General features: G+C 39.2%; 1 protein-coding gene across 1 annotated transcript in view; it reads left to right on the top strand.

Annotated features, from left to right (window-relative positions):
* ALA1 (aminophospholipid ATPase 1) overlaps positions 1 to 11,808 on the top strand; it is a 13,759-nt gene extending 1,951 nt beyond the window's left edge. Inside the window, exons 1-7 of the mRNA XM_087334319.1 lie at positions 1 to 707; positions 802 to 1,120; positions 1,217 to 2,018; positions 9,305 to 9,428; positions 9,503 to 9,722; positions 10,460 to 10,927; positions 11,288 to 11,808. The exon at positions 1 to 707 is cut by the window's left edge and continues 1,951 nt beyond it. Of these exons, the coding sequence (XP_087190445.1) occupies positions 1 to 707; positions 802 to 1,120; positions 1,217 to 2,018; positions 9,305 to 9,428; positions 9,503 to 9,722; positions 10,460 to 10,927; positions 11,288 to 11,480 (2,833 nt within the window). The 3' untranslated portion in view covers positions 11,481 to 11,808. The remainder of the gene's footprint in view (positions 708 to 801; positions 1,121 to 1,216; positions 2,019 to 9,304; positions 9,429 to 9,502; positions 9,723 to 10,459; positions 10,928 to 11,287) is intronic.
* Positions 11,809 to 12,840: the final 1,032 nt, after the last annotated feature.

Here is a 12,840-nt window from a genome sequence, read left to right on the forward strand (position 1 = left end):
ATTTTCGGGATACATGGAATTCGATAATCGTCAAATCTCTCTAGGCCCTAAGAATGTTATCCTTCGTGGATGTGAGCTGAAGAATACCGCATGGATAGTGGGAATTGTGGTCTATGCAGGAAAGGACACAAAAGTGATGATGAATAGTGCAGGTGCACGGTCTAAAAGGAGCAAACTCGAGTCTCAAATGAACAGTGCAACTATGTGGTTAGCTTTCTTTCTGCTCATAACATGTTTGGTTGGTGGCCTAGGTATGGGGCTATGGGTTGCGAAGCATAACAAGGTGCTTGGTTCTTTGGCTTACTACCACAAGACAGATATATCCACTGGACAGGATGTGGAATTCTACAATGTATTTGGGGAAGCAGTGTTTGCATTCTTGAGTTTTATTATAATGTTTCAGGTCATGATACCAATTTCTCTTTACATATCCATGGAACTCGTCCGGTTAGGACAGTCACGCTTCATGAGTAGAGATAAAGAAATGTACTACAATGATAATGGGTCAGAGACATGTTTTGAGTGTAGAGCATTGAATATCAATGAGGATTTGGGTCAGATCAAGTATGTTTTCTCTGACAAGACTGGCACATTAACCCAAAATAAAATGGAATTCTATGCAGCAACCATAGATGGTGTCAATTACGATGATGGGGTGGCAGGTTATCATATGGACAGTAGTTCTTTCCAAGATTCAATAGAAACAGGTACTGGTTAGATTAATGAGTAAAATATGAAATTCTTCTGTGCAGTTTTTTTTATTTATATGCTCGTGTTTATTCTCTTCCTTTATCTTAAAAGGTAATCAGGGGTCAAGGTTAAAGCCAAAACATCAAGTTAAAGTGAGCCCAGTGTTGTTGGGGTTGCTGGAAACAGATGAACTGACACCAAATAAGAAAGCATTGCAAGAATTTTTCCTTGTGTTAGCCATATGCAATACAGTTGTTCCAATCAAGGTTGACGAAAAAGTTTCCATGGATCAGAGGTTCCCAAATATAGAGTATCAGGCTGAGTCACCTGATGAACAAGCTCTTGTTACTGCTGCGGCAGCATATGGCTATGTCTTAATGGAACGTAGCACTAAGCATGTTGTGGTCGAAGTACAAGGTGAACTTCAAAGGTATTTTTGAGTACCTGTATTTTGTTATTGCTCTATCAAGTGAGCTTTAAGCATAAGTCAACTAAGCTTTATCCTTGCTGCTGCATGTTTATGTAGGTATGAAATATTGGGTCTTCATGACTTTGACAGCATACGCAAACGCATGTCAGTAGTTGTTCGGTGCCCTGATCAAACTATTAGATTATTATTGAAAGGTGCAGATACAACGGTTTTGAATCTGGTCAGACAAATTAGCTTACTTACAGAGATTTCTGCTGAAGAGAGGCACATTGCAAGTGTTTATTCCTCCACTTTGGCACATATTGAACAATATGCCAGAGTGGGGCTTCGAACACTTCTTGTAGCTTCGCGAGAGATGTCAAAAGCCGAATTCCAGGAATGGGATAGTAGATTTGCAGGAGCAAGTACTGCATTAGGCAATAATAGGCTGAGTATGCTTCATAAAGTTGCAGAGACTGTAGAGAAAGATCTAATACTATTAGGGGCAACAGGGGTAGAGGATAAATTACAAGATGGTGTTCCGGAAACTATTGCTGCATTAAGAGCAGCAGGGATGAAGGTATGGGTCCTCACTGGAGACAAACAAGAAACAGCTGTTTCCATTGGTTTCTCGTGTAACCTTTTAACACGTGAAATGGAGATAATCACAATTAGTTCTACTACAGAAGCGGATTGCAGGAAGGCAATCCTTACTGCGATTGGAAGGCAAAGAAATAGTTTCTTGCCAAGCTCCAGCACCAAATTTTCTGAGAGCATCCAGTCAAGTCCTCTTTCTACTACAGCTATTTTAAGCACTCCTTTTATGCGTTCTGATGGAGAGAAAAATGACGTACCATGGGCTCTGATCATTGATGGAAACAGTCTTGTCCATGCGCTGAAAAAGGATTTAGAGCAGCATGTAAGGCCATCAAAACTTTCTACTTTAGAGTGATTTTATTTGCTAACTAGATTGAATTTCTTGGATCCTAGCCATCAACCTTTCTGGGCTGCAACAATGTGTGAGTCTTATTTTCTGAATGAGTTAATTTTCTTTAGAAGAATAGCTATCAGAATTTGAGGTTTCGTTATTTTAAAATGTTACTATTCTTGATAACTGTCTAAATGTTGACGACAAATTTGACCTTTGGCCATGGCTTGACAGCACTTAATTGCATGGGGCTGGGATTGAGGCCGTAATTGCACTTTGGACTACATACACAATTTAGAGTCAATGTTTGTATGTGCAAATGGAGTGTAATTTCAGTTTTGTTTAGTTGTAAGATCTTGTCACATTCAAGTCCAAATCTTGTATGTGGACTGAACTTCAGTTTTCCTTATCGTCTTTTGCTATCCTTCATCATGGTCAAATAGCTCGTGGTATCTTGAGATATGGTAGAAACTTGGGTGAGCCTACGCCTACTCTCAAGGCTTGGGCATTTATGATGTGAGTGGGGATGACATAACGTATTGATTCTTCCAATAAATGGTCTGTCCATTAATTAAGAATGAAATCTTCCTGAGGGCTGCATCATCCATAAGGGATGTTATTTCATGGCATAATGCTCATATAGAAACTATGGGAGCATACATGTCCTCGCTATCTCAGGGGTGAAGATGGAAGAGCACCATGAGGCCTGTATGTCCATTGGCAGTCACTAATAATAAAATGGGAACCATGACCCCCAAGTATTGTTGAAAAGCTCAAAGCTTTTTTGCGTCCTTTCACATGTCCCGGGAATGCAGTCATATGGCCTCGCATCTCCCACATCTATCTGGCTTTCTCTGCAAGTGTCCATCAATGGTAAGTGTGTCACAACCTGCCCAGTTCTGCCCAGCGAGATCCTGTGGCATATCAAGGGAAGCTTGTGCAATCCTGATCTACTCTGACCTTCCCTTGTAGGGATCCTAAGGCTGCTGTCCCCATGCTCGGCTGGAGTGGCAAAGTGTGCTAACATACTGAATCCCAAGTGTGGTCATCCCCAAAAGAGGCAAGTAGGCACAATATATGCAACTTGATCTATTGTACTGTGGAACAGTACCATATGCAGAGATGTTGAGTCTCCTGGTCATGTCCATAGCAAGGACAAGTGTTGCTGTGTTGCTTTTAGCCAAACCTGAACAGCGAAAGAGGCTCCCTATGTCTTTCTCCATATGCTCGAAACTACTCTCTGACCTGCCTCAGCAAGCTACCTAGAGGGCTCGAACGACCGCCGTCTACCCAAGTCTATCCGCTTGTAACTGTCCGGATAGCACCCAAGACTGCATATCCTCTTGAGTGTATCAGTAGCTGTATGTACCATGGTATAGCACTGGCACGCTGGTAGGGTGGAAAGGTGACCCCAAGTTATGCGTAAAGACTCCACCTCTACGTGACCTCTTGATATCAGTAATGCCGTCTGCTTGTTGGATCAAGATCCATGAGACTAGGGCCTACTTGCATGACAAATCACCATTGCCTGATCTATATTAATCCTTTTGCAATGTCCTGGTCAGAAGCCCAATTGTGTAGCCCTTGATTGGCACGAGTAGGAGTGATGGGGCTAAAGGAAGTTGTGACTGTTCTTTGTTTATGAGCTTGTGTGGTTGAATTTTTATGTTTCATCAACTTCTCTTTGTGTCTCTTGGATTCTAGCAGAACCCATTGGTCATTACTGAGCCAAAGCCTTGGTTAATGAGGCAAAGGCATTATTTCATAAAAAAATAGTACAATGACAAACATATGTTCTTCAGACGCCACTCCATGATGATATGGTTAGCAAGTTCTTGTTTCTAGTGGTATGTGTGCATATCTCTTGACCTCAATCTTGAATTGACGTGAGGAGGTCCATAGCTGCACTATCACAATGCTCAACACATGGGATAGATGAATGTTTGTTTATGAGGTCCTGATGACAAAGCCATCCTCTGATGTGTAAAAAGTGCCTTATAGTGGGCTATCTTCCTACTAGGAGATGTTGTGGGGCTGGTCTATGTTCTTCCTTATCCAATTTGATAGTATCAGTTCAAATCACTCTATTATTTTCCACTTTGGTCATGTTTAGATGGGGTCTAGAACCTAAAATCGGCCAATGAGATAAATCATGATTGCAAATATGGCTGAATCCATGTTATCAATATGAGAGAGAGGGGAGATGGAGCTAAAGAAAGTCGTGATTGATCTCTATGAATAAGTTGTTGTCCAACTTATTCAGAGAGAACAATTGTTGTATTGCGAATAAGTAGTTGTATTGTTGTCCAACTTCTCTCTATGTCTCTTGAGTTCTAGCAAGAACAATCATATGCACCAGTGGTCTTTATATTGCATTACGCGAGGAAGTGGGCCATAGCCTTGTTTAAAGTAGTGGTGTCTCCCTCTTTTTTCATAAAAAAATAGCACAATGATAGACATAGTATTCTTATGATTCCAATCCCCGATGGCACAATTGGCATAATATATATATATATATATATATATATATATAGAGAGAGAGAGAGAGAGAGAGAGAGAGAGAGAGAGAGAGAGAGAGAGAGAGAGAGAGAAATAGGATCTATGAGACCCAAAAAATTACATTTCACGTGATACGTGTGAAAGTCAATAGCAACTCTCGATGTTCAAGAACATTACCAATGAATGTTGCAATCGAGAGTGCACATTGTGGTTGTCAGAGAAATTCGTGCAAGGATTGGGCTTGGTCGAAGATGTGTGGAAAGCATGGTCGAATATGATCAAAGGCAGAGCATTGTATCAAAGTGTGATACTCAGACTCGCGAACTTGTTTAGGGCAAAGTGTGCATAGTCGACCACTCTCATCACTTGTGCCCCAATGCCCCGCCTCATATCACAATGCATGTGAGCTAAGTTGCATGGAAGCAATGGTTCGAATAGAAGCCAATGGAATGGGCTCTAATATGTATCAATGTGTACGGTTTCCCCGTTCCACGAAGAATATGGTTTTGTAGTTAGGTGCAACATGTGTAGTAGAATGTATGAAGCACGAGCCTCCACATTTTTCCCATGTCATGATACAATGGCGTTGCAAAAAGGCCTCATTTACAGAGGAATCTAGTGATGCATCATGAAGCAAATGTGTTGCATCCCATCTACCAAACCACTTTTTCATATCTTACATCCAATTGGAACACAAAATTTTGCTTTTATGTGTCTTTTGGATCTTTTTGCTTGCTTCCCATGCGATTCTAGGAAGTCAATGTGAGGGACTTTTTTGAACCTTAAGCATGTATTCAACAACCCTTTCCATGGTCAAGATCTCAATAGGAAGTGATCTCGTCTCAAGGAGGAGGATGTATGGCGTTTGTTTCTTAACTTGTAGAAACTTTGTATGAAAATGTTTTTGGACATTTTCAAACTCGTTCCAAGTAGATTTAGGGATGCTACCACCCCATAGAGAAGCACCGATGTCACCAAAGTGTCGAAAAGGTATTTCTTGAGGACCCAACACTTAATATCTCCACGATTGAATGTGTTCTTAAATGCATAATATGCTCGCTTGCCTCTAAGCGGTGTGTAGCACATTCATTCCATTTATGATTTGAGGGAACTTCAAAGCCAAGATATTTGAAGCTTTCCACACATTCAAGTGGCTCATATTGTACATAATGCATGGGTTATCTCTTGTTAAGCTCTTCACAATCATAATCTTTGTTTTAGAGAGAGAGAGAGAGAGAGAGAGAGAGAGAGAGAGATTAACGCCTTCTAAGACCAAAATTGGCCCATGAGACAATTGGTTTACAACAAAAATGGGGTATTTACCCATTCATCAAAAGTAAAAATAAAATAACTTATGCGAAAAGAGTTCTAGTATTGTACAAAACGTGTTATGGTGCAACATATTCCCTAAAGGATATGGCTTTGTATTAGGCCTAGTTTCATTTCCATCCAAGTCTTTTGAATAGAAGTGGAAGATCAAAGGGTTTCGATGCGGTTGTAGCCCATGGTCCCAATGTAAACGGTACCCCAACCATAGCTTCTATGCAGTGTAGTTCATGTTCTCTTATTTTCTTAATTGCTTCTACACCATGTCAAGTTGCTTTGAAGCCCGATATCCAAGGGTGTTTGGTTGTTCTTTGGTTCTTTGCTTCAGCAAGGGAGAGGCTGAGTGGTGCAAGTGTGTCCACATTCATCGTCTCCCCCTATCCCTGAAAAAGTTCACTAGTTACATGTTGGGGAATATTCGAAAGGTTATTGTTAGCATTTTGTAGCTTATTCTCTCTACAATGTTTTAGCTCTAAGATATATCTAAATAATTTCTTTATATTTCATGTATCTAATAGTTTGGAGAGGGTGGGGGAGGGTCCGAGTATGTCTTGGTATTTTGCCCTTATCTCGGCGTAAGTTTTACATTTGAATGTAAAGTAGTATTCACCCTCGACCTCTATGTGGCATAATCTACATATCCTTTCCTCTCTAGGGACTCCATTAGTACAACCATTCTCAAACTCAAGTTGGTGAGATGATATTCTAAGTTGTCCAATGGCAAGGCAACCCTTAGTGCATTCGGCAAGAATGTATCTAGATATTTTGGTTGTGTAATAAAACCTAACTTAGAGAGGTGTATGAAGTGTTCCTTATAGTACAAAATTTTAGATGGGAGTGGCTCTCATGGGGTGATCCATTTATATCGAGTGTAAATTTGCCATATTTCTTGGTGTATTACTTTATTACGGTCCTCATGAGAGATTAAAGTTTTATCAGGCATGTGGTTGTACCTAAGGGGAGGTATTTTATTAATGTCTAGGACATTTGCAAGAAGCCAACTCACCACAATGCTATATCAAGAGCTAGTGTCTTTGGACTCGTAGAGTGATCGAGATGCCTCAAAAGCTTGACGAGATATCCTATCTTGTGGTTGGCTATGTATCCTATGAATAAAAACTACAAGTTGGAAAAGTGCTTCTACTAACATCGGGGGTAAAGTGAACTATGCTCTAATAATGTCATGTGGTACTGTTGATTTGCTTCGGAGTTGACGTGATAACATCATCACCAATTGTCTCTCTAATTGCGTCCCCATGAAAGATGGTAGCCTTGGAGTCCAACCTACTGATGCATATATGAGGGAAGGAGTCACTAATGAGTCGAAGAGCCACCCCTTAGTTCGTGGCTCTTGAAAGTATGCCTAGTGGCATTTTCTTTCTAAGGTGAGAGGGACGCATATCCTCTCATTAGTCTGCTATCGAAAATTTACTTGAGCAATCATTGAAAGTGACTCCAAGATATACATATGATCCAACTACCTCAATTGGTATATGAGAGAGGGTTAGGTTACATGTAGTCCTAACTCGAGCAGATGTGTGAAAGATAAAGACTTTTAGTTTTTCCTAGATTCACTACCAATCCTTGTTGTGTGCAAAAGTCATCTAAGGCATTAAGGTGCCTTTGTAGGTCGTGTTCCGACTCTAAGAGCAAAACTATGTTGTCTACATAGAGCAAGAGACTAACTTGTGTACCCCCAAGGACTACTCCTTTGCCTCCCTTATGAGCAATAAAATAAGTGATCTCATCAATGTAGATCCCAAAAAGCGTCGGTGATAGAGGGAAACGTTGTTTTACACCAATAGTGCTAGTGAAACAATTGGATAGGCCACCTGGGCATTGTATGCACCGGGAGACTTGCTCGTATAAAGCATAGATAGCCTGAATCATGTCATATGGTATTTTCAGGCTTTTAAGCCTATCAAACAACAGTTCTCTTGGGACAGTGTCAAACGCTTTGCGGAAGCCCAAAAAACAATAATATAATTTCTTCTTGCGAGCCTTTGTTTGGTCAATTAAACATCTAAGTGTGAAGATATGGTCAATAGTGGAGAAAGCTCGTTTAAAGCCAGCTTGTTCAGGTGCTTGAAGACTTAAGGTCTCCATATAATCCCTAAGCTTTGCTTCCATTACTGCACCATATAATCTAATGGGTGTATGACCTATCATAATGGTCCTATATGTATTCGGGTCCATGGGGTCCCCTTCTTTATGTATAGGGGCCATTGTGGTGGAAAACCCTTGGCGAGGGCGCGGTTGAAGATTAGAGTGAGGAAAGGGGCTAGGCACTCTTGAGCATATATGATGTGTTCAGCTCACGATCTTGTGTGGTCCATGAACTTCCTATGTTGTAATTTCTTTATGACCTTCGTGACCCTAGAGTTTGTGAAAAGTGTTCCCATGGTAGGCCAAGGTGTGGAAGGCATGGGAATGGGTGGCTGGTTTGAGACTTGGTAAAGTCTCTTTGTATATGTGTGCCAAGTGTTGGGATCCTCGATGGGTGTTTGTGGTCTTGGTTCCCCTAGTTGCTTCCATGCAATGGCGCAATCACTACTCATGAGCATGTGGTAGATTTCCCAATACTGCGATGCCTCCCACACCGGTCTCTTATGAAGTGTCATCTTGCGCATTTCCTTGCGGGCCTGTATTGAGGAAATAGTACTACTAAGTCACGATACTTTAAGTTGTCTATATAAGTCTCTACAATTCATCATACCATCTATTCTGTGGCATAGATCCTACTCTGCTTTGATCGGAGTGTTTCGTGTATGGGAAACTACTAATTGCTGCAGAATGAAGGATGTGTGTGAGTTCTGTAGTAAGGAAGAATTAAGAGTGTTTCGTGTATGGGAAACTACTAATTGCTGCAGAATGAAGGATGTGTGTGAGTTCTGTAGTAAGGAAGGCATGGGAATGGGTGGCTGGTTTGAGACTTGGTAAAGTCTCTTTGTATATGTGTGCCAAGTGTTGGGATCCTCGATGGGTGTTTGTGGTCTTGGTTCCCCTAGTTGCTTCCATGCAATGGCGCAATCACTACTCATGAGCATGTGGTAGATTTCCCAATACTGCGATGCCTCCCACACCGGTCTCTTATGAAGTGTCATCTTGCGCATTTCCTTGCGGGCCTGTATTGAGGAAATAGTACTACTAAGTCACGATACTTTAAGTTGTCTATATAAGTCTCTACAATTCATCATACCATCTATTCTGTGGCATAGATCCTACTCTGCTTTGATCGGAGTGTTTCGTGTATGGGAAACTACTAATTGCTGCAGAATGAAGGATGTGTGTGAGTTCTGTAGTAAGGAAGAATTAAGAGAGGAGAGATGGGCTTGAAAATGTTGGGAGTAGATGTCAGAGAGCTCATGTGTGAAATGTATTGTGGTGTGATGGCTTTAGAGAGAGAGAGAGAGAGAGATTCATTTATTTATTCATTTGTTTTTGTCTTGTAGCTGTTTGAATTGGCCACAGCATGTCAAGTTGTGATATGTTGTAGGGTCGCTCCTTCGCAAAAAGCGAATATTGTTTCCCTTATCAAGGAAAAAGCACAAGAAATGACTTTAGCAATAGGGGATGGTAAGATTTTTATCATGTCTTATGTTATTGCTTTGAATAAATGATATTTCATTTTGACAGTCCTTCATTCACAGGAGCAAATGATGTACCCATGTTACAGAAAGCCCATGTTGGCATTGGACTCAGTGGTCAAGAAGGAAGGCAAGCAGTTATGTCTTCTGATTTTTCTATGGGTCAGTTCAGATTTTTGAGCAAGTTGTTACTGGTTCATGGGCATTGGAATTATCAACGATTATCCTACATGGTTCTTTATAATTTTTATCGAAATGCTGTGTTTGTCATGATGCTATTTTGGTAAGTAATGATGAAGCACTTTGGATCTTATAATGCTTGAGTAATCTCTCTTTCTCTCAGCAGAAAATCAATGATAAAAACTCCTCTAATCAATGTGTTGATGTTGTACAAGGATGTGATTTAGCTTCCATTATAGCCTTTCTTGGTTCTGTTTTCTTATACGTAGGACAAAATTTCAATTGGCAAATATTTGGTTTGCTGTTTACCCTACTCTTGGTGACACTCTTATACTTGGCCTCATGAGTTGTTGAAGTGGAACTCTGTTTGTATAAAAATTCCTTATATATGTTCCATGGATCAAACAATTGAGGGCCTACAGATTGTAGGTGTAGTTGTCTCACTATGTCTTTTTGTTGAGTGAAATTGTATTTGAGGTAAGTTAGGCTTATATTTTTTTCATCAAGAATTATATAGATTAAGCAAGGAAAAACCCAATAATGTAAAAGTATAAATATCTAAAAAAATTGCTGTTATTATGAATAAGAATAAACTAAAATTCCTTTCTTCCAACTGTTAAAAATAAAGCTAGTGAAGTTGTATTCTTATATTAGTTATTATTATATTAACCCTTTTGATTCCTTAATGAAATTTGTTATCTCAGTTTCTCTATAATGTTCGACTCTTATAAATGTATGTATATTGTACATGTGTGTTTTGTGTGTTCTAGTAATGCCCGTCACAACATGTAAGTATGGATATGATTTAAATTTGGCTTAACCTGATGTTTTGTTGTGTAGGTACATACTTCAAACAGCTTTCTCAGCCTCATCTGCCATCATCGATTGGAATCTTATGTTCTATTCTTTGATCTACACATCAGTCCCAACTATTATTGTAGGAATTTTTGATAAGGACATTACTCAAAGAACTTTGCTTGAGCATCCTCCTTTGTATGGTGCTGGACAGAGGGATGAAAATTACAACAGTCTCCTGTTTTGGGTTACAATGTTGGATACACTTTGGCAGAGTTTGGTTCTCTTTTATGTTCCACTTTACACTTATGAAGTCAGTACTATTGATATCTGGAGCATAGGAAGTTTATGGACCATTGCTGTTGTTATCCTGGTCAATCTTCACCTTGCAATGGATGTACAACGATGGACGTGGATTACGCATTTGGCAATCTGGGGCTCTATTGGATCAACATTTTGTTGTCTATTTGTTCTTGATGCCATCAGACTTGAAGCCTTTTTACCACACTTTTGGTAATTACAAATACATCACTCTTTTACATAATTTAAAGTGGCACATTTTCCATTTTGAAATTTGAAGGAATTGATAGGGCATTTGGATTTAAGCAATCCCCACAAATTTCACACATAAACTACATACACATAAGTCCTTATATGCATGAAAGGTATTCAAATCTCGGTAATTCCGCTAATTTACTAGAGGACACTGGATCGACGGAGTTGAACAAATGACCTTCTGCACCTTGGTCAGACCTAACACTGTGAAAGTAAAATAGGGAAAATATACGATGTAATAAAGATGTGTGGAAGTCCGACTTTGATCCAACGTTTTGTATTGATAGTCTAATAGCTGATTTGTATTTTGTTTTGTAGGGTCATATTCAAAATTGTTACTACTTTCAACTATTGGTATGACATTATTCTTATTGTTGTTCTTGCTCTATTACCACGTTTCTTTGTAAAAGCTGTGGTACAGAGAGTTTGGCCTTCGGATATCCACATTGCCAGAGAAGTTGAAGCATGCAGGTGGTCTAATATTAGGCGACCATCGTCAAGGCTTAGATAAATTAACTGGCTCGTCCCACGAAGACATCTTTCAAGTTAAGGAAATCTAATCTGCAGAAAAATGTTGCTAAGATTCTCTTTTCTTTACTCTTTGCTCGAGATGATCGATTATAAGTAAGATTCTAAGAGAGCATGATGTACATTCAGATGTCCCTTAAATGGGGATATACGATTATGTCATTGTATGATATGTTCCTACATTCTTTAGACAAACAATATTCCCAATAAAATATTTGGTTCCCCCATTGTCTCCTCCCCCCAAACCCCCTCAATGGTGGTTCCTTGTACTTTGGAGTGAAATGAAATGAGTGATATTAACATTTGCAGAAGATCAAAATGCCGTATGTGAGAAAGAGGTTCAAGAAGGTTCTTATCCATGTGCCTCCTTTTTGTTATTGAGAATCAATTTTCACTAATTCTTTTGTGAGCAACGATGTCATCATTCCTAATTTCTGTCTGTAGAGAATTACCTTATAATGGTACCGTTCCCCTATATCTTTTTTGTGCACTATAGTTTATCTTGTACAACTTTCATATCCCAAATATGCTTGCTGGATTGATCTTTGGGATGTCACTAAACTCTCTTAACTGTTTTTCTGTTCTAGAGCCAGCTTGTCTAATATAATCACTGTAAACATCCCTCAATTGGCTGCTTAATAGATTCTGATGTTATTACTGAGTGGTGTGATATGTAAACCCTTATTATATTTGTTCTTTACCTCGTTACATGATTTATGAAATGTGTAAAATCTATATTTCAGTAGTTGAATCATTGTTCATGCACATTTCTGCGTCGATGCAGAAAAATCCCTAAAACATTGTACAGTAGATACTTGTTTCAGTTTTTCTTTGATAATATGCAACCTTGCAAAAGGTTTTGTATATTTGTTTGATCTTATTAGTGTGATGTGATTATATACTGAATGATATTTATTTGGAACTACGATGTAAGCCAAATAGCTTGTCCTAGAGATTTTACAACCATAGTGTTTTACTACATCGACGGTTCATTGTGCGTAGGGAGTATTGCAACATTTTGATAACATATAGATGTGCAAACAAAATTTCATCATGCGCATATGGTAATATTTAGTTTCTATATATTATAGGTAGAGCACCCAAAGCTTAATTGTTGTAAGATGCCAGATTTGTTGGCTTTCTCAAAGATAAACTTAATTGTATGAAAGTTGCATTGTTTGATGTTAGTCATTGCTTTTCAAAAAGATGCGAGCTTGCATATGTTCTTTTGAGGACACATTATGTTTCACGTACACATGCTACTATAGTTTAATGCTGTTTCATGACACTTTATTTATATTATCATTGGCAAAAGGTTGTAGTTATTAGAGACCATACATTTC

The sequence above is a fragment of the Azolla caroliniana genome, unplaced genomic scaffold (genome assembly GCF_043228905.1).
Source record: "Azolla caroliniana isolate FFs.n. ecotype wild unplaced genomic scaffold, voAzoCaro1.0.p SCAF_18, whole genome shotgun sequence".
NCBI classification, from domain to species: domain Eukaryota; kingdom Viridiplantae; phylum Streptophyta; class Polypodiopsida; order Salviniales; family Salviniaceae; genus Azolla; species Azolla caroliniana.